The sequence below is a fragment of the Oryctolagus cuniculus genome, chromosome 11 (assembly GCF_051225735.1).
Source record: "Oryctolagus cuniculus isolate XC-2025 breed Fujian yellow rabbit chromosome 11, ASM5122573v1, whole genome shotgun sequence".
In the NCBI taxonomy this organism is placed as follows: domain Eukaryota; kingdom Metazoa; phylum Chordata; class Mammalia; order Lagomorpha; family Leporidae; genus Oryctolagus; species Oryctolagus cuniculus.
The window spans coordinates 99947297-99969432 of NC_142877.1; the positions used below are offsets into that span (position 1 = coordinate 99947297).

At 40.7% G+C, this 22136-nt stretch overlaps 1 protein-coding gene across 1 annotated transcript in view; it reads left to right on the plus strand.

Annotated features, from left to right (window-relative positions):
- Positions 1-22136, plus strand: part of LOC138844413 (uncharacterized) — a 205134-nt gene that overhangs the window by 135371 nt on the left and 47627 nt on the right. The window contains exon 4 of the mRNA XM_089309073.1: positions 15420-15520. Coding sequence (XP_089165199.1) covers positions 15420-15520 — 101 coding nt within the window. The remainder of the gene's footprint in view (positions 1-15419; positions 15521-22136) is intronic.

Here is a 22136-nt window from a genome sequence, read left to right on the forward strand (position 1 = left end):
AGGAGGAATTCAGGAGGCGGAGAGGACCTCTCTGAGGTGGTTAATCATAGCAAACTGTGAGAAGGAGTCGGGGCTAGATAGGGAGAAGTCATGGATAATGGGGTACAGGGAAAGAAGAGTAAAGACAATATGGATCCCAAACTGAATGTGAGGGTGTTGGGCAGTCATTGAGGGGACTGATCTGAAGAGGCAAGAAACGAGGTGTTACAGAGACGTGAGCATCAGCTAAAATATAATCTGTGGAGTCTGGGTAATGGATTATTATAAAAAGGAATTATGTGTTCTGAGAACATGGTTATATAGTTGTTAAATCATTAATGTGTTGCCTTTATGTATTTATGCATAAATACTTGGATAGAGATATTAGGTCCTGCCATTGCATGTCTCTGTTTTTCATACTTGGTGCTATTCTGTTTTTATGCATGTGTGCACACGTGTGCATACATAGTACACAAAGCATGTTGCTGATCACAAAGCTCCATTGCAACACTTAATAAGATTAATCATTTTGGGGGTAAAGGTGGGCATCTCATACTTTGTGTCTGAACAAATCTTTCTTACTTGATAAATGGACTGAAGACACTACTATTTGGTGTAATACGAATGCAAATTATTAGATACAAAATTATATTAATGAGTACAAATTAGAACAAAATTATGATCATAAATGGTTTAAATTCCAGATTGTTCTTCAGAAATGTACAGTTTATTTTTTTAAAGATTTATTTATTTGAAAGGCAGAGTTAGAGAGAGAGAGAGAGAGGTCTTCTATCTGCTGGTTCACTCCTGAAATGGCCACAATGGCCAGAGCTGGACTGATCTGAAGCCAGGAGCCAGGACCTCCTCCAGGTCTCCCACACAGGTGCAAGGGCCCAAGGACTTGAGCCATCTTATGTTGTTTTCCCAGGCCTTAGCAGGGAGTTAGATCAGAACAGGAAGAGCCAGGACTCGAACCAGTGCCCATATGGGTTGCTGGCACTGCAGGCAGCAGCTTGACCCACTACACCACAGTGCTGGCCCCAGAAATGTACACTTTATATACAGATGGAATAAAGACATTTGAACACTAATAAAGATATCAGAAATGAGATAATATCTCCTGGTATATTAGGGAGCTTCATTAAGATCATGGAAAATGGAATTAAAATAAGTGCACATTCCATGAATTTTTAAGGCCCCTTATGTAGATAAGATGGGTAGGGAAAAGGATTTGCATTTAGTAATATTATAAAAAGAATAATGAAGTTTTTTCAAGCACTGAATTTTAATTCTGTGAAACTACAGTGGTAAAGAATAAGAGACTAAAATGTAATATATTTGGAGGCAACATGAATTGTTAAATTGAATACTGGATTAAGAATTTATAAAAATTTCAAAATCTTTGTGTAAACTAAATGTCTCCATTTGAAATGCATGCTATAAAAATAAGAATAATAATCACACTATCTCTGCTGCCTTTCCTAGAGATTCCTTGATGTATTTGCTCTCAGATCCTTCCTTTTCGTTTGCTTGGCCTCTGTGTGTGTTCTCTGAGGTTGGTTGTCAGCGGATATTTTGCAAGGTTCAGCCCTCGGAGGGCACATGCAGGAGAATGAAGGGTGAGGCGAAGGAAAAGCCAAGGTGTTTCTTGCCTTTTCTGTCTGCCTTTGCTGCTGCTTCCTTCTCCTTCCTTTTTCTATCCCTTTAGCCCAGCTCCCCATTGTTCTAGCTTCACAGGTAGACCCCCTCCCTTTATCCCTTCACTTTAAGGTAAGAGGCTTCCTGTGTTGTTAATCTCTCTGGTGCTTCCGTGGACCCTTTGGTTTTTCATTTCTTTTCATCGCTTTTGTAACACATTCCTTTCAGTATTAAAAGGCCACTTGTTTTTGATTTTTAAAATTTATTTTAAAGGCAGAGAGAAGAGAGAAACAGCTGGAGATCTTTGGTTCAGCCCCCCAAAACTCACAACAGCTGAGGGTAGGTCTAGCCAAAGCTAGGAGCCCAGATTGCCATCCATGTCTCCCACATGTGCAGCAGAGACCCAACTGTCCACTCTGCCTGTCAAAAAAGAAAAGTACCTAATTGTGAACCAAGAATATCTCAAAGCAGTTCCAAAACATTCTTGGATAATACTATCAATCTGTTGTCATCAAAGTTGTGCTTCTGCTAGGCAGTCTCTTTATATGAAGTGACCTATGTTGGCTGAACCTTATTCTGCTCCTTGTTCCTTGCCTTTCTAGATTAGTGGTTTCAGATGTAGTATAAGAAACACTTAGGAGGAGATCACCTGAGGATGCTTGTCAAAAATGCAAATGCCAAATCACAATGTCTAAAAATGAGGCATGAAAGCTTGAATTTTAAAAATTAAGATTTATGGGCTGGTGCTGTGGTGTAGCAGGTGCTGCCATTCCATATGGGTGCCAGTTTGAGTCCCAGCTACTTCACTTCAGATTCAGCTTCTTGCTAATGCACCTGGGAAAGCAGCAGAGGATGGCCCAAGTGCTTGGGTCTTTGCACCCACATGGAGGACCCAGATGAAGCTCCTGGCTCCTGGCTTCATATTAGCCCAGCTCCAGCAGTTGTGACCATTTTGGGAACAAACCAGTGAATGAAGATCTCTCTCTCTCTGTCTCTCCCTCTCTCCGTAACTCTGCCTTTCAAATAAATAAATAAATATTTTTAAAAATTTAAGATTTAAAGAGTATTTTTAGCCTATTGGAGTTCACAAAATACTGATTGCCAAGGAAGGCAGAACTCCCATTACCTGCATTTTATCTTCACAATGCTATCAGTGGCTTCCAGAGCAAGGTTTTCTTCTTCCAGTCTGTCTTCCCCACAATGCCTAGCAGATAAACAATTAGTAAATATGCAATAAGTATTTGTAGAGTTGATTTGATTCCCTTTATCAACTCAAATATGAGGAATAACTGCTGTCCTAATGATGATTATTGTTGTTGTTTAAAAAATGAACAGCACCAGAATAATTATCTAGCAAATGCAAAGTAAATATATATTAAAAGAATAAGATGAAAATTAATAGAAAACTTGCAAGCATAGATGAAACATATAAGGATAATGATATTGGACATTATAAAATAGGAATTTAAAAAGAGCAAATCATGCCAGACAAACTTGATTGCCTTTTTTGATAGAGCTACAAGATCAGTAGATAAAAGTAATGTGAAATTGTAGATGCAATCTATCTCAATTTTAGTAAACTGTTTGATAGTGTCACATGAAATTTTCCATTTTGGATTAATTGAAAATGGCTTTGGTGTGAACCTCTTACTGTCTGCTAGATGCTAGGAAGTCTATCAACTTAAACAATGATTCATCTGGTGACAGGATATTTCAGAGGTGACGACAAAGTTTGCTTTCATCTGCTTTCTTAGTGTTTGATCTGGAGACTGTATTTAAATAAGCTGATGACATTTTACATTTGTGTTGCATTAAAACTTGTTGGAATCACCAGGGAAAGAGAAATTATATGAAGCTCTGTTCAGATATCATAAATATTCATATTTTATACCATTGACAATCTTCAGGCTTTTCAATATTCAACAAACTTGCACAGTTGTGTTCACATATAGCCTTTTCTAGATTTTGTGAATATATAAGCATATGCCTATTTTAAACATACATAGGGTTGCCAGATTTATCAAATAAAAATAAAGCAACCCTAAAAATACTTAGAATTTGTTCTCCAACATAGATGTATTAGGAGTCTATGAAAAAGTTATGATTATTATTATAGTTAATGTTCTAGACTTACTGGATCAGTACTTTCGGGTTTAACCTGCTTCTGTGGACTGATATAAACAGCTGGTCTGAAATATGATGTAGCTATCCAAATAGGTATGTTTGGGTGTGGATTATAAATAACAGATGGAGGGGCCAGCATTGTGGTGTAGTGGGTAAAGCCTCTGCCTGCCGTGCCTGCATCCCATATGGGTCAACGCTTGAGTCCCAGCTGCTCCACTTCCAACCCAGCGCTCTGCTATGGCCTGGGAGAGCAGTAAAAGATGACCCAGTCCTTGGGCCCCTGAACCTGCATGGGAGACCTGGAAGAAGCTCCTGGCTCCTGGCTTCAGATGGGCTCAGCTATGGCTGTTGTGGCCATCTGGGGTGTGAACCAGCAGTTGGAAGCTCATGTGCTCTCTCTCTCTCTCTCTCTCTCTGCCTCTACTTCTGCCTCTGCGTTTCAAGTAAATAAATAAATCTTAACAAAAAGAAATAACATTTAAAAAGAAAATTTCCTTTTACTATGATTTCAAGGGAAATAATACCTGAATTATTATATATTTTTAAAAGTGTAATTGGAGAAAATGGTGAGTGCTTAGTGCTAAAGGATTTGATTCTTGTAAGTTGGAAATATGAAAAATAAATATGTGTAGTGATTGAAATGATAACTAAATGAGTATGTGTGGAGATAGTCATCTAATAATATCCAGGATATGAACACTGCAGAATTAGTTACCATGGTACATAAGTATTAATGAATGACATTAAGTAAATGAAAATTTAAAGAGCATGTTACCAAGGGTGAACTATTTTAATTATAAAACTCTTCTGTGAAAATGTTGGGTGATCTAACTTTTAATACATTTGAAATTATACTAGCACACAGGATGTGCTCCGAAGGACTTTCTGTTTGAGAAGACATAATTCTCCTTTCCTCTGTGAATTTTTCATTTTTCTATATAAGCAAACTAATGATAGTGGGGGGTTGCAATTTTTAAATAAAGATTTATTTATTTTTATTGAAAAGACAAAGCTACAGAGAGAGGGGAGAGAGGGAGAGAGGTGGGAAAAGATAATTGAGGTTGTGGGAATAGTATCTGCAGGCACCTGGAGGCTTGAGAAACCATGATGGCTTTTGAGGAATCTGTTATCTGCATTCTAGAGTTGTTGTGACCAAGCTCAGCAGAGATGTCATAGGTGAAGAACTTAGATTATTTTCTGGCAGGAAATACCAGATCATGAACTTTATATCTCACAATCTGGACTTTTCCCTGTGGACTGAAGAAACACTTTAGGGGGAAATACTCATGGTGCCCAGGAGAGGTTATATACTCAATGAAGAAACTGGTCACTGGGTAATTCAGATGACCGTTAATGCAAGCCTAGTGTGGACACCAGACTAGGAGGTGAAAGAATGGGATAGGTTTGAATCGGATTAAGAAGCTAACCAAAAATACCTGGTAATCAATGTGTTTGGGCCTGAGGCGGGTGATTGATGGCATTAGAATTTCTGGCTTGGATGACAACATGGATTGTATCAACAGAGTTAGGAAGAAAGAGAAAGAGAGAGAGAAAGAGAGGTATCTTTGATCTGCTGCTTTACTCCCCAAAAAGCTGAATTGGCTAGGGCTGGGCCAGGCTGAAGCTAGGAGCTTGGAACTCTGTCTGAGTTTCCCACGTGAATGCAGGAGTCCAAGCATTGGGCCACCTTCTGCTGCTTTCCCAGGTTCATTAGCAGAGAGTGGACTAAATAAAGGTGAAGCAGCCAGGACTCGAACTGTCACCCATATGGCATGCCAGCATTGTAGCAACAGCTTAACCTTCTGTGAGATAATGCTGACCCTGATAATTTTTTATTTAGTGCTAAGTATAAGAATTTGTATTATGTCTTGGTCACCAAATCTTCCTATACCCAAGCAGTAGATCTTCTTATCATCCTCATTTTATGAGATGAATCTGAGGCTTTGATGAGTTAAGTAACTTGACCAAGGTCATATAGCAAGGTCACATATATCTGGCCTTTGAATTCAAACCTACCAATTTTTAACACCTATGGCCTCAACCACAAAGCATGAAGACTTTCATGAAGGCTAAGGAGGTTTTTATTCAGTTCTCAAAAGGAGTACTGATTTAGGCATGGGCATGGGGGCACAGCAGGTAAGTCACAGCTTAGATACCTGCAGCATCCCATATCAGAGTGTCTGGATTTCACTTCCAGCTCTACTTCCCATCCAGATTCCTGCTGATATGCATCCTGGGAGGCAGCAGCTGATGGTTCAAGTAGTTGAGTCCCTGGCATACACATGGGAAACCACTATTGAGTTTGAGTTCCAGGCTCCTGGCTTTGGCCTGGACCAGTCCTGCATGTTTCAGGCATTTGGGGATTGAACCAGCGGGTGGAAAATATTCTCTCTTTCTTTCTCTCTCTATTAATATATTTATATATATATGTATATTTCTCTGATTTTCAAATAAATAAATAAAAATTACTTGTAAAGTATTACTTTTGTCTTAAACAGCTTCACCAGTACATATGAAATTCTTCAAATTTGATTGAAGTACAACTCCTCACAAACAGACCTGTTGGGTAAAGTGAGAGATATCTGAAATCTGATTTCTCCATATGGTCAGAGACAATAATAAGTCCCACACTATTATTACTCTGCCAGTAATGATGTCAGATTCATGAGCATAAAAAATGTTTTATACACTTTTTCCAAAATATCAGTGGATGATCTCTCAGGACTTGAGGAAAATGTATCATTGAACCCAGTGGAAAATATAGGTGGGAATTTAACAGAGGATTAAACAGAAGATCTGTGTCTATTTTTCCTATCCCCTCATAATACCCATAGTAAAATAATAGAATTTTAGAGAAAAACATGTATTACGAGGAAATTTTTTTTTATTCTTAAAGACTTATTTATTTAGTTATTTGAAAGGTAGAGCAACAGAGGAGAGAGACAGACAGACAGACATATCTTCATCTGCTGGTTTACTACCCAAATGGCTGTAACAACCAGGTTTGGGTCTGGCTGAAACCTGGGTGGCAGGGTCCAACTACTTGGGCCATCATCAGCTGCCTTCCCAGGCACATTAGGAGTAATCTGGATTGGGAGTAGAGCAGTCAGAACTCAAATCAACACTCTGATATGATGCTGGCATAGTAAGTGGCTACTTAAGCCACTGCACCGCAATGCTAGCCCCAGGGTAATATTCTTTAGTGAGTCATTTAACCTTATGTAATATTTTTTAGTGAGTCAGTTAACATTCCAGATCCCAGCTACTTCATAAAAGTTAAGGCAGGGGCCAACATTGTGGCATAACAGGTAAAGCCAATGCCTGGGAAGCTAGCATCCCATGTAAGCACCAGTTCATAGTCCATCTACTCCACTTCCAATCTAGCTCCCTGCTGATGGCCTGGGAAAAGCTGCAGAAGATGGCCCAAGTGTTTGGGCCTTTGTCACCAAATGGAGAATGAACCAGCAGATGGAAGACCTCTCTTTCTTTCTCTCTCTCTCTCTCTCTCTCTCTCTACCTCTCTCTGTAACTCTGTCTTTCAAATAAATAAAATAAATCTTTAAAGGGGGTTGGGCAATGATTATGGACTCAGATTCTGAAACCCGACTGCTTGGTTTCAAATCTAAACTTGGGGCCATCTGTTTATGACCAAGATGGTATGACTGTGACTAGATTTATGGTTCTTTATGCAAGAACTAGCAAACTGGATGACATATATTATTTTGAACCCTTTTAAAGACATTAGACAATAGATGACAGGAGACACAGTGATCCTACAAATAAGGTGAGTCTACCAGTTGTCCCACTCACTGCCTGGAGTGTATTTCCAGGCTGAGGTGCAGGGAAGGGAAGCCAGGCATAGGAGAGCAGGCTCCCTGAGTTAAGACAGAGCTAAGGGTCCAGAGAGGGCAAGGCCAGGTTTACAGGGTAGAGCAGTGGAGAGGAGAGAGCTAGTGGGGAGAGAATTCTGGAAATCTGTAGAGCAGTTCCCGGAGCTGAGTATTTACTGCCACATTCATGTGAGGGAACTATACAGGGATCAAGAAAGAATGACCTATGTGGTTAGAGAGACAGTAACAGAAGCTCACACCCAGCTGGGACCATATTCTGTTCCCACCAAAGTAGAAAATCTCATAATTCATGGGGCATCAATCATGTAATAAGTTCTGAAGAATTAGGCTGCAAAGTGGGGGAATAATTAGCCCTTGAATAACACTGCTGTGGTCCTGGCTAACCAAACTTAAAGACCTGAAGAATAAGTTGTTCTCAGGTATCCTAATGGCAACACACAGGAAAAGAACAGAAAAATATTTAATTCCTATCAACTTAAAAAAATTCACAGTATCTGGTTTCCAATAAAGAGTAAGCAAATCTAAACTTGAAAACTGATCAGCTGCATCTTGAGTAAAGATTCAGATTGTGTAATCTTCTGCTTCACCTTTACAATGAGGATGATAGTAGGACATGTCATAGAACTGTGAAGTGCAAATGACGCCACATGTGCCACTTAGCATCACGTTTGGCACATAGTAAACACTCAGTAGTCATGAGAGGTCTCCAAAACTCATGGAAATGCATGTTATGAAGAAACTATGATTTTCAAATTTTTTACACTAAAATAAACTTTAGTTTTGTGTTCCATTCTGATGGCTGTTATTTGTGGAAGAACCACATTTCTTATACAGCTTCAGGATTTTTGTTGGAGAGCCTTCCACCTCTAATATCTCCATATCCATGAGACATAGAACACATTTGTCACTGGTTCAAGACCCTTCCTAAAAGGTAACAGTAGCCACTTTGGGTTTTAGCATCTCCCTTCCCTCCATTTTGTGATAACAAGTACTGAGGACAACAAGAATCCAAATACTTTGTTGACAGACAAAAATCTGAGTTTTCTTAAATATAAGTTTTTATTTGATGGGGGGGAAAAAAAGAAATGCTGTCAAAACAATGTCATTATTTGAAAGCCTGTTCTAATAAGAAAGAGAGAAACCCATGTTAACCTGACTCTTCTCTTGACTGCCACCATTTCCTGAAACCCCTTACTCAGCCAGTATCTTTCTGTGGTCTCCTGTCCTTTTTTCTCTGTCACTAATCTTGTTCCCACTAGGACCATGGGGACCAAAGATCCAAGGTTGGATGATGGGGCAGGTTCCTTCTCAGTCAATGATCCTACTCTGATTCTTCATGTTATTATTTCAAACATCTGTGGTTTTAATAAGTGGCCAGTTCTATTAATCATCTTCCAAGTGCAACTGCATTTTTGCAAAACAAAACAAAGTATCAATTATATCTAATTGGTGTTACGGAACCTAACGCAAAAAGAGAAAATAATTGGAATGGTTTTAATTTACAATGATTTGTTTTTGTTTCTTTTTATTTTAGTGTAAAACATTTATTTCTGGCACTATGCAAATTGCTAACGCTTGCTTTTTTTCTTCTTCCTCTTTTTTTTTTTTTTTTTACTTTTAAAGATTCTATCCCACTATTTCTTTTCATGACCTTTCTTTCTTTGGTTACTGGATTTCTTCGTTTTATTTTATTTGCTTTTGAGATGCTTTGCACACTGCACTTCCAAAGGTTGTTAGCATTTGTCAGCTCTCGGAATGACAGTTCTATTCACTATGGGAGACAAGTCATTTTCTTCCTGAAGAAAGGGGAAGCTAATCTCCACCCATAGTAACATGTTTTGAGAAACATAATGCGGTGGGAAATGTACCAATTATTTCACTGCAAATTGTCTCCCCTCTGTTAGATAGACAATCATATCAACATTTTCAAACTGTTTTTTCTTTTCTTTTTTTTTTTAATAATACAACTTGCCTCCCGCAAAGTTAAACTTGGTGTTAAAGAAAATGAATGAGTGTTCCGTGAACTATATGAGTGATAATGTATTGCTGTGTGGTTCTGGGCAGCTATCATTTGAGATTTCATTCCTGTTGATAGCTTCCATCCAAGCCCGTTAGTAAGAACATTTGTTTTCCATCATTCAGGGGCAGAAGAGGGAAGATGACTGTATTGTTACTTATTTTTCATGAATTCGGCAGGATAAATTAGATAGAGTGTGTTTATTATATATCTATTCCCCTCTGACCTCTTTAATAATGAGAGGGCAGTAGGAAGAGAATAACTTCTTTTTTGAGTCCACATGGGAACCAGTTTCTGTATAACTTTAGATTTAGAGTCTGACCTGAGTTCAATTCCTGACTCCTGCATATGCTGACTTAGTGCCCTCAGGCAAGTTTCCCAGCCTCTCACAGACTTACTTTGTGCATGTGCAAAATGGGGATAATAATTGCACCTTTGCTGGACATTGCTTGGCAGGACTCAAGGCCTGATACACTCAGTGAAGTGTCTAGTACTCAACAAGCAGAGGCATGTTGACGGCTATGGGCCAGTCTGAAAAGGCTACCAGTTGTGCGATTCCAACTATATGATATTCTCACAAAGACAAAACATTGGGCCAGCATTGTGATGCAGTGGTTTAGCCTCCTCTTTTGACACTGACATCCCACATCAGAGTGTCAGTGTAAGTCCCATCAGCTTCACTTCTGACCCAGCTCTCTGTTAATGTACCTGGGAAGGCAGCAGAAGATGGCCTAAGTACTTAGACCCCTGCCACTCATGTAGGAGGACCTGACTGGAGTTCCAGGCTCCTGGCTTCAACCTGGCCCAACCTCCGTCTTTGGCCCTTTGGTGAGTGAACCAGTGGATGAAAGATTTCTTTCTCTCTCTCTCTCTCTCTCTCTCATTTTGCTTTTCATTTAAATAAATAAATCTGTAAAAAAAAAAAAGACAAAAATTATGGAAAAGATGAATGGTTGCTAGGGATTAGGAGAGGGAGAGTGGTTGAATAGGTTAAGCATAGAGGGTTTATCAGGACAAGGAAAATATATGACACTATACTGAAGGATACATGCCATTTATCATTATATAGTTGCCCCAAATTGATACGATGTACAGCATCAAAAATGAACCCTAATATAAAGTATGTAATGTAAGTAGTAATGATTGTCAATGTGAGCTCATCACTTGCAACAAATATATTACTCTGGTGGGGGTGTTGTTAATGGGGGAGACTATGGATGTGTGTGTGTGGTGGGAGGCCTGTGGGAAGTCTTTGTAAATTTTGCTCACTTTTTCTGTGAGACTGAAACTACTATAAAAACAAAATTCATTAAAAATAAACAAATGTGGGATTGCCTTCAAATTCAGATTAATAATTCAACCCAACATATACAAATATTTGTTTCGCAGAGCCTGCTTCTACGATTAGATAACATTCTTTTTGATAGATCTGGCAACTGAAGACATTTTGATGATTTATATCAGTCAACCATTGAGTTTTGTAATTGAGGAAATTGAAATACAGAGAGTTTACTTTTTTTTCTCTAAGGTTGTATAACTAACTTACTGTCCACAGAGTGGAGGATGAATTCAGGCTTCCACCAGCTGAGCTGAGCACTTTTTCTAATATATCATTCTGTTTCTCATTGTCTTTTTTGTTATTTTAGCATCATTTTCATGCGAATAATGTTAAACATATATGTGGGGACTCATAAATGTCTAAGTAAGTTGCTATCCTCACTGCAATACTGTTTATGATATTAGTCTTCTTCCTTTCTTTTTCATTAAAGATTTATTTTTATTTATTTGAAAGGCAGAGTGACAGGAAGGAAGGAAGGAAGGCAGGCAGGTAGGCAGGCAGGCAAGCAGGCAGGGAGGGAGGGAGGGAGGGGTGGAGAGAGAAAGAGAGAGAGTCTTCTGTCTGCTTGTTCACTCTCCAAATTGCAGCAATGGCCAGGGCTGGACCAGGCTGAAGCGAGGAGGCTGGAACTCCATCTGGAACACCCATGTTGGTGGCAGGTGCCCAGGTACTTGAGCCATCTTCTACTGCTTTCTGTGGTGCATTAACAGGGAGCTGAATTGGAAAGCAGGGACGCTGGTACTTGAAACAGTTTTTCAGTATCAATTTGAGCATTGTAGCCAGTGGCTTAACTCACTGTACCACAATGCTAGCCCCTAATTTGCTTTCAAATCCTTTGTTGGTAAAGTCTGTCCAAAGAGTTACAAAACTGGAATTAATGTGGTCTAAATGACTATCACTGTATTTCGGTGGTATCCATAATTTCATTGCACTTAGTATGATTTTTTGCAGGAAGCTTTTCATTTTCATGCCTGTGCATTTTCCCATCTCATGAAGATAAAAATTAAGCTTTGTAAAGTTAATAACTCAAGGAGAAACCCAACCAGGTTTAAATTTGACAACGTTAGTCACGTGCATGCCAGACTCACAGCTTGCATTTTCCCCCTTACTATGCAATTATCTGTAAATACTGTGTGTGCTCGGCTAAAATGCTAGGAAGTCTACAATTATATTAATGTAGCTCCTTAATTGCGTATAATGGAATTTCAGGCTACTGCAACCTATCACATTTATCATATTCCTAATAAAATTACTCAATTTTTGTCTAAGGCCTTTTTATTTACTCCTCATTTAATTTAGAGAACTCTAAAAAAATAATTTAATTCTTGAGAAATTAAATCACTTGAATTGAAGGAGGAAAATATGAAATCCAGGTTAAGAGCTGAAGCCACTTACAAGGCAGTTACCAAAACCCGAAGTCTTGTTGATGAGACACTCTGTGCCCCAGGCAGCAAATGTTAACAAGTGAGTCATGGTAGGACTCTGCTTATAAAATTCCCAGCTGTCCTTTGAGGAAGAATATGCATGGTTGTAACCCGTTTGATGTCTAAAACAGGTATCCCTTGATAAATGGAGTAGATACATTATCTTACAAAAGTTAGCAGCCTTTAAGGCAAATTTCTTCTCCCCAGTTACATCTGCACTGACGGCCATTAGGAAATCCAAATGGCATTTCAGGACCCAAGAATTGCAAGCCTCATATATGTTCTTGAAATCATTATGAAACACTGGTTTATTAAAAGAAAAGGTTAACAGTATTCAAAAAAACTCACTGAAAAATACCCATGCTGGCCCTCAAAATAACAAACTCTGCTCCATTTTGTAGTGGAGAGAAAAGCTGTAAGGATATGGAATAAGCGAGGGAGGGTTGCAGGACCCTGGCAGGGTTCATAAAGGGGCCCAGAGCTTGTGAAGGGTGGGCACCAAAGTGACTCATTGTACGTTGGCTTCCTCTCTCCCACTCATTGTCTGCCTCTCAGAATCGCTCTTCATTGCACTTGTGATTTGTTTGCTTAAGCTTACCATTTGGGTTTATTCAACTCCAAGGTTGACCTGTCCTCTCCTTGCAGTCCAGCTGTAGTCTCTGGGTGCATGTTTTCCCAGCAGCTGCCGAGTTGCTCCTTTTTCCTGCTTAGGGGAGTGGTGGGGTGAGGGTAATCGTGGCACAAAAAGGTCTTTGTAGGCCCAGATGTGCTGCTTTTTGTCTTCCTGATCTCACCATCGCTTTCAAAATCTTGCCTCCAGAATGATGGTGGTCTCTGGCTGCTCCCTTGGCTCAGTGAAAACCTCCTCTGGCTTTGGCCCTCGCCTCCTGAGGGTTTCAAGTCTGTCCTTGGCAACACATTCAGTAGGGAAATAGTGTCTTGTTTTACTAGTGCTAAGTTCCCCGAAGGATAGCTGGGCTATCATAGCCTATATTATAGCTGGTGCTGTGATCTAGGAGGGTACTGGGAGAAGTAGAGAGCAAGACTCAGCAAGCAAGAGATGTTGAGAGGGAGAGAGAGAGAGAGAGAGAGAGAATGACGTAGGTACATTTGAAATTCTCTAGTCAGAGTTGGGCTTGTCTAAGTGCATTGGAACGTAAAGATTGCAAGCTAGAATTCAAACCCTACAACCAAATGGCTTTGCAATATTTGGCAAGTTATTTATTCCCTTGTGCCTCAGTTCCATCATCTGAAAAATGGAGGTAAAAATTCTTATAGGGCTGTGGTGACACATTACTAAGAGTAAATGTTAATATTTGTGGACTGTTGTCACCAGCGCCCTATGGTAAAATGCCAAGTTCACCCTTCCTGTTTAGGTGTCTTGCATTTTCCCTGGTCAAATAGTGTACATCTTTGGGTAGACTTGGATTTTTAGGGAATGTAGCTGGCATCTGTTTTCTGTCCCATGTACCATACTGTCACTGTGAAATGTTGCTTGTCAGGTTGCTCTTTCTTGAGAAATATTTGTCCTATTTGCACTACATATTTAACATGTGTGGGACAGAGGTTCTAGATACTGGAAGCTTTAAATTGCAGCATCTTTAATGACAAGAGGCTTTGAGGTCTTTTCTTCGATTGTACCTATTTTCTAGGAACCAAATGCTTTTCTTTGTGATTTTTTGGTACTGTGTCAGCTTTGTCCATAACAGTCTCCTCAGTCCCTAATTCTAAGTGCTAAGTTTCATGTTTAATAGTGCTATATGGAGGGGAGGGGAGATGAGAATCCTTGATTTTGTGTGTATTTGACTGAAAACTATCATTTGTGTCTTATTTGTGAATATAAGCCCAATGAAATAGAAGTTAGGAGAATTTCTTACTTTCTACTTTCTCTTTTTCCTTGTGTGAGAATTCAACTTGTTGATTAGACAAATAAAAGAAATACCACAGGTTGATGTAATTTTTCCTTGTTATTGTGAATTTGCTCTGTCTAATGGAATTATAGTTGCAGAAATGGGGTATGAGGTGTGGAGGAATATTTCTTTGTGGCTGTTGGGAGAGAGTGTTTGGGGCCAGCATATTATTTGTTAGCCTGCCTGCCTGACCTGATGCATCAGCATCTGGGAGAAATGAATCTCAGGAGAGGATTTATTTGGGTCACCATAGCAACAGGAGGGGGGTGCAATGATGGGTCTGGAAGCCTATAAAGAATGCACACAAGGCAATATGACAACCCCAATACCTACATCTCTGAGTTCAAATGTTGCAGGGAAAGTCTACTATTTAACTTTTCCAGTGGCATTCAAACTTTTCTTTGGCCATTGGTGGTTAATGTGGCATGACTCAGACTTTGATGTCTGATGTCTTTTTAAGAAGTTAGATTCCTACAGGAATTCAGTGACTATTATATTTTGAGTCATAATACTCTTGTGGCAGTCTAGCAGGGATAAACTTTCTTTTTTTTTTTAATTATCTTGTTCTATCTTTTTGGTTTCTGACTAATAAAAAAAAAATGTTCTTTTACCGGTGTGTACTAACACCGGGTGCCCTGCTTTATCATTCCATTACAGAGCTGAACATTTTAAATGTCATTTAGAAGAACATTATATTGAGCTGCTCACAAAGAAATGCCTTTCATGTTGGGATTCAATATGGGAATTTAATTCTGCCTTGCACTGAGCTACTGGAAAGATTAACAGATTATGGGATGAGAATGGAAATTTAAATGGCAGATCAAAGAGAGTTGAGTAGGCTGTCGTCTTGACTTCCCCAACTAAGAGACAGATGAGTAAAATGAAGCACATGTATTTGAAAAAAATCAGACATAAAATCAAGTGACACAGATTTGCTTGAAACCTGTGTGGTAGAACTGGATGTTAGAATCTGTAGTGACATGGAGATAGAAAGAGTGTAAAGTTTCTAAGACAACTGTTCATTTCTCACCCACCCTATGTTTTCATCCCTTCCCTGTTCCAATCCATTTCCTCCAATCAATTTCCTGCGTCACCATCTTTCATTCTTGGGTGTAATCTACTCTTAATTCCTTCTAGGTACCTCGCTGGATGACCAGCTGTCCCAACTTGCCTAGGACTGTCACATCTTTAGCACTGAAAGCCTCATGCAACTCCTTGTTCAGCCCCAAGCAAATTGGGTAGGTTCATTCCCCTGGCACTAAATGCTCTTTTAATTTTCTTTCCTGCTTTCTATTTTGTATTTCCCATCATCACTGTGTTCTCTGAAACTTTATGAGATGCAAATTTTCCAGACATGCACTGTACAATATAATAGCCACTAGCTAGATGTGGCTATTTAAATTTAAAATAATTAAAATTAAATTAAATTGAAGTTTCAGCTCCTTAGTCTCTTTAGCTGAGTGCTCAACATCCACATGTACCTATTGGATATCCTGTTGGACAGGGCAGATGCAAAGCATTTTGGGTCTCAAGATGTCTAGAGCACATTGCTGGTCTATGCATCAGAGCCATGGTGGATAGGGCTTCGCCAGTGGCAGGGAATGACAGATAGGTTTTCTCTGCAATTTATGGCTTAGAAATAATGTTGGTTGGAAATATGCAATGCTGAAAGAACCAAACAACTCTTAGGTTCCACTTTCTGTGATTTCCTTTCTATACCAAGTATGGAACATGTAATAAGGCTATCTATCACCATTATTGGGTTATTCATCAAACAAGTATTGAGCACCTGTTCTGGGGATACCATGATGAATTATGATGTCTTCCTCTGAGTAACTGATGGTCTAATATGAGAAGAAGAAGCATTGTGATAATGATCATGTGATACGACTCTTCATGAGGTACAAAAGGGGGATGATTCGCGGTTCAGGTTGGGGGTCAAAGAGGACTTTGCAGAGCAGAGTACATCAGAGCAAAGAATTGAAGGTGCAGAGCAAGGCAGCGCAACGTGCGGGAAAGAGCACAAACCCTGGAGCTGAACTGCCTAGTTAGAGTGTGTTTCCCTCCTTACCTTCAAAAAACTTACTAGCTTGTATGACTTTGGGCACCCCTCGTAACCGGAGTGTGTCTAGAATCCCTCACCTGTAGCATGATGAGAGTAGTAGTACATGTCTCACGAGGTTGTTACTGTGATTGAATGAATTAATTCTCATAGAACTCATTGAATATGACCTGGTACGTGGTAAGAGCCATCTAACCCAGTTGTTAAACATAATAAACAAGAAGTAAGGGTACATGAAGCATACAATGTGGAAAGTACAGTGATGACCAGAGCAGGTTCGGGTTAGAGAACCATTGGATTTCTAGAGTTGTAGGAGGTAGAAGGTGGTGGTGGGTGGTGTCAGCGTACAGGTGTTTGTAGGTGGGTGAGAATAGAGAAGGTAGGGGGATGGAAGAGAGAATTGGTAGGCAAACAGGTGGGGCATGGGTCATACTCAAGAGTGAGAACATTATGCCCTAAGGGATGGGAAATTTTTTAAACAGAGAAGTGGGGAAATTGGACATGCAGTTTGAAAAGGTCTCAATCCATAGCCAGGAGGATACAGTTGGGACAATTGATAGCATCTGAAATAAGAGGAGGCCTGAAAAGAGATGATGGATGTGAGATCCAGGAAGTTAAAAAAAATATAATTTAGTGGTAATTAATTGTGGGGAATAAATTAAAGGGACAGATTTCAAGTAACAGACATTATAATGGCTAACAGTGTACTTGAAAATTAGAAATATAAGGATAAATTTAGGAGTGAATTTCAAACACAGTTTTCCATAGCTCTAGAAGGTATTATCACAAAGGATATGTCATTGTCTTTTTCTACAGGTAATCTTTTAAAATTCTGTTAATTTGAGAGACAGAGGGACAGAGAGTGAGAGAGAAAAAGAAAAAGGAAGAGAAAGGGGTAGGGGGCAAACTCCCATTTGCTAATTCATTCCCCAAATGCCTCCAATGGCTGGAACTAGGCTAAAGCTAGGAGATGGAAACTCAATCCAGGTCTCCCAGAAGGGTGGTAGGAACTCCATCACTTGAGCCGTTACCATTGCCTCTTTGGGTCTACATGAGCAGGAAGCTGGAGCCAGAAGCTAGATCCAGGAATCAAACCCAGACACCCCAACCTGGGATGTCAGCATCCAGACCTCCAGGTAAACACCTGCTTTTATGTTATTCTTGCTTACTTACTAATCTCTAGTAAATTCATAGGTGGAGCTTTAACTTTTTAAAGAATATATTTCTGTGGCACAAAGCAAGAAGATACAAAGAAAGAAAAAGGGAAAATTTGAGGGTGAAAATGTGGTTAAAAAGTTTAACATCATTCTGATATTCTAAGTTATTGCTTTGTCTTTGGAAAAGTAATAAAAGCTTATTTCCTTTATAACTTTGTCTGTGTACTCAGGGCTGTCACATTAACCCCACATTAGTATTAGATTTTAATAAAGGACAACACAGCGGGAAGAAAAATGTTTGCTAAATCTAGAGAGTGGACCATATAATTTGGTTTTTGGAGGATTTCTCATATTGTTTTTATTTTTTCATTGTCTTGAAAATGATCTTTGACTTTGTCAAATAACTGCAACAGAGAATAAAGGCTGTGTTTAAATAGTACTTGGGAGGTGTTTTAGCTAATACAAGCAGGTACTCAACTGGTTTCTTTACTTTTCTGCCTTACTGGTTTATTTCCAGGTAGCATTTTGTAGCCAGATGAAAGTTGGATTCCTTGATTAGAATAGAACTCCTTGAGTTTATCTCTGGGCTGTCCAAGACGTGTATTTAAGGGTGCTTTTTTTATTTCTTGTCACCTTCCTGATGGTGTGAGTCTGTTGATTATACTGCATGGCCTCTTGTAACGTTTCAGCTCCCAATGGCTCAAGAGCATTCGTCCCAAACCAGAGCTGCCTCCTGCTGCTCATTCAGATGTCTTTGCAGACCCTGAGCATCTCTTGCTTTGCTACTGTTGCCATGGACCCCTGGTTTCCTATCTTAGGGAATTCAAGCCCAAATTCCTCCATGGACAGAAGATCCCTTCATCTGATGGTATTAATTCCTACCTCCTACCCTGCTTGTAAGGATGCTACTCCTGAGACCATTAGAATTTTTCCCTGCTCTACATCTTCTTGATTGTAGAGGGATATTAGCAAAGAAAGGAGGGGCTGATGCTGTGGTGCATTGGGTTAATCCTCCGCCTACAGCACCGGCATCCCATATGGGCACCAGGTTCTAGTCTCAGTTGCTCTTCTTCCAGTCCAGCTCTCTGCTGTGGCCCGGGAGGGCAGTGGAGGATGGCCCAGGTCCTTGGGCCCTGCACCTGCATGGGAGACCAGGAAGAGGCACCTGGCTCCTGGCTTTGGATCGGTGTAGCTCTGGCCATTGCAGCCATTTAGGGGGTGAATCATTGGATGGAAGACCTTTCTCTCTCTTTCTCTCTCTCTCCCTCTGTAACTCTACCTGTCAAATAAATAAATAAATAAATAAATAAATAAATAAATAAATAAGAAAGGAGAGGGGCCAGTGTGTGGCATAGAAAGTTAAGCCTCTGCCTTCAGTGCCAGCATTCCATATGGACACCAGTTTGTGTCCTGGCTGCTCCACTTCCAGTCCTGCTGCCTTCTAAATCACCTGGGAAAGCAGCAGAAGATGGTGCAAGTGCTTGGGCCCCTGCACCCACATGGAAGACCCGAAAGAAGTTTCTGGCTCCTGGCTTTGGCCTGGCCTTGCCCCAGCCATTGTGGCCATTTGGGAGTGAATCAGTGGTGGAAGGTATTTCTCTCTCTCTCTCTCTCTCTCTCTCCTGTTTTCTCTCTGTATTTATGCCTTCCAAATAAATAAATAAATAGACCTTACAAAAAGATAAAAGGAGAGCTGTGGAGCTGCCTGCTCATATCTTCTACAAGACTTACTGCAATAGGGGAGAAAGCTGGACATGTCAGGTGAGCTGGAATTAAGCAGTGGGGGCCGGCACCGTGGCTCACTTCGTTAATCCTCCGCCTGCAGCACCAGCATCCCATATGGAAACCAGGTTCTAGTCCCGGTTGCTCCTCTTCCAGTCCAGCTCTCTGCTGTGGCCCAGGAGGGCAGTGGAGGATGGCCCAAGTGCTTGGGCCCCTGCATCTGCATGGGAGACCAGGAGGGAGCACCTGGCTCCTGGCTTCGGATTGGCGCAGCGCCGGCCGTAGCGAGCATTTGGGAAGTGAACCAACAGAAGGATGACCTTTCTCTCTGTCTCTCTCTTACTGTCTATAACTCTACCTGTCAAATTAAAAAAAAAAAAATTAAGTAGTGGTCTCTGGGCTTCAGTTATCTATGTCATGTCCACTTAATGTAGTAATAAAATACTTTACAGTTGCTGGAATTGTTTTTGGCATTTTTCCAAAAACATTTTTTACTCACTAATTTCAAGTGTTGTCAGTATCTCTATAACTCCCTTCCCATGACAGACTCCCTGAGCCTTTGTTGGTATCAAAAGTGATGTTAAAAACTAAGTTCTTGTATTGCTTCATGTGTACCTGCCGCTGTGCTAAGTATGTCACAATCATTACTACTTTTAGTCTTTTGTATAACCTAATGAAGGATATATAGTTATTATCTATAATTTGCAGGAAACTAAACTTAGGAGCAGTTGAGAGATTTATATAAAGTCACACAGTGAAAAGAAGAAGGGGCAGGCGTTTGGCACAGCGGTTAAGGTACTGAATAGGAAGTCCTGGCTTGAGTCCTGGCCTCTGCTTCATGTCCAGCCTTCTGCTACATGCACACCCTGGGAGTCAGCAGGTGGTGGCTCAAGTACTTGGGACGCTGCTACCCACATGGGAGACCTGGAATGAATACTGGGCTCCAGGCTTTGAGCTGGCCCAGCTCTGGCTGTTGTAGGCTTTTGAGGAGTGAACCAGTGGATGGAAATCTCTCTGTATTTCTGCCTTTAAAATGGAATGAAAAAAAATTTTTTTTAAAAAGTAGAAGAGTCAGGGTGTCAGTCTAGGTGGTCTGGCTCTAGAATCCATGCTCTTAATGAGTGTCCTGTAAGTATTGCATTCCCTGCCAGCCACAGCCTATCATAGTGTACCTTGCTTGACTTGGAAGCATCTCATCTGGCAATAAAGTCTGTAGAAATGTTACTTACTATATAGACTCTTCCAGAAACCAGACTCTCGTACCCATTAGGCATGATAGATAGACATCCAAATCTCTGTTCAGTGGTTTCTAACATGCTGCTCAAGAACTTTAGAGAAAATTGCACCCACGTGTTGAGTTTCCACAGGAGTGACTTTCTCTCTGTAAGACATTTTGACAGGAGTAGCTCCAACTTTAGGAGGGCAAGACTTGATTTTGATCATCCCCGTTTTTGTAGATGGAAACAGGTACCTGAGAAGGTTAAATGACTTCTCCAGGGTTGAGCTACAAGTCTTCAGAGGTGATAGAAAAGGTGCCAAGGAGATAAAGAAATTTCAGCTTCCCTTCTAAGTTTGCAGCTTATAGGATTCTCTCCACTCCTTCCGCTTCTATAATCCTCCTCCAGGTGTGTGCGCTGCCCTCTCATTTTCCCTGCCAGAGGGAATGCAGCTGCCGCAACAAGTCTCTGTGCAGGCCTGAGTTGGTTGATTCGTTTAATAACTGCCTTTTGTTGTGCGCTTTCCACTCGGGAAGGGCTCTCACTTTTTCTTCTGTGCTTGCTCAATCACACCGCCTGCGTACCGCTGAGAAAGGCTGCAGAGTATTTTTATTCTGGTCATCCTCTCATTACCCCTGTGTAAAGTAGCCACAGGCACGGCGTGGGTAGCATTGATAGTGGTTTTCAGTAGAGTGGGCATTCCTTTCTGTTTTTCCAAAACACAGCTAAGAAAAATCTTCTGGTAGTCAGAGAGAATGGAAGCTGCTCACCCACAGGTCAAATCCTATTACAAAGAATGCCGCCGCCGCCAGTATCTCTGTATGATGAAAAGGGTTTTCAGCCCTAGCACCCATCTTTCAGAAAGCAACACGAGACCCATTTATGCCTTGCAGCCCCCGTTTCATCTCTGTTCTTTCATCTTAATCACTTCTGGAGCACTATTCCATCTCACCATTTGAAATTCCCGGAGAACCCTTTCAGAATAGCTCTTATTTCTCCAAATGACACAGAGCCCACCCCCTCCAGCCCCCTCACCGAGATTATTGAGGGCTACCTCCTTGTCACAGCCAAATGCTGCTTCTCAGCCACGACTTTGTGGCTGGTGCAGTGACCAACCCTGTTCTCCCGCCAGCTCTGCGAGGACCCAGCACAAGGCTTCGTCCGTTTCGAAGCACCTGCAGGGATCACTCACGTTGACTCCGGCCTCTGAGGAATGAGCTGCCTGTTATTTCTCTGACCACTCCGCTGGCCTTCCCCTTTGTCACGTACATACTTCACATACTTCTTGCAGCTTTAGCCTGAATTTCTAAATTCCCTTCTTCACTTACATTCCCTCTCTCTTGATGTAGCAGCTATACCCTATGGCTTACTGTTTCATCTCTCAACCTCCACAGTTATCTACTTGCCGTGGTCCCTGTGATGTCACTCATCCGGACTCCACCACACACACACAAGGACATGCACAGTGACTTCTCTCTGATATGACTTCCACCAAAGGGGTTGAAAGTTTTCTTCCCATTATGCAGCAACCTTGGACCCTCTGTCTCTTCATATAGTCCCCTGTTCTGTTGACTGTTTATCAGACTGACTTAACAATTCCAAATAACTTTGTCTTCCCAGTCACCTTGACCAAGGTGGTGATTATTTCTGGAAAAGGCCAGAAAGCAAATATTTTAAGTTTTGTAGGCTCGGTGGG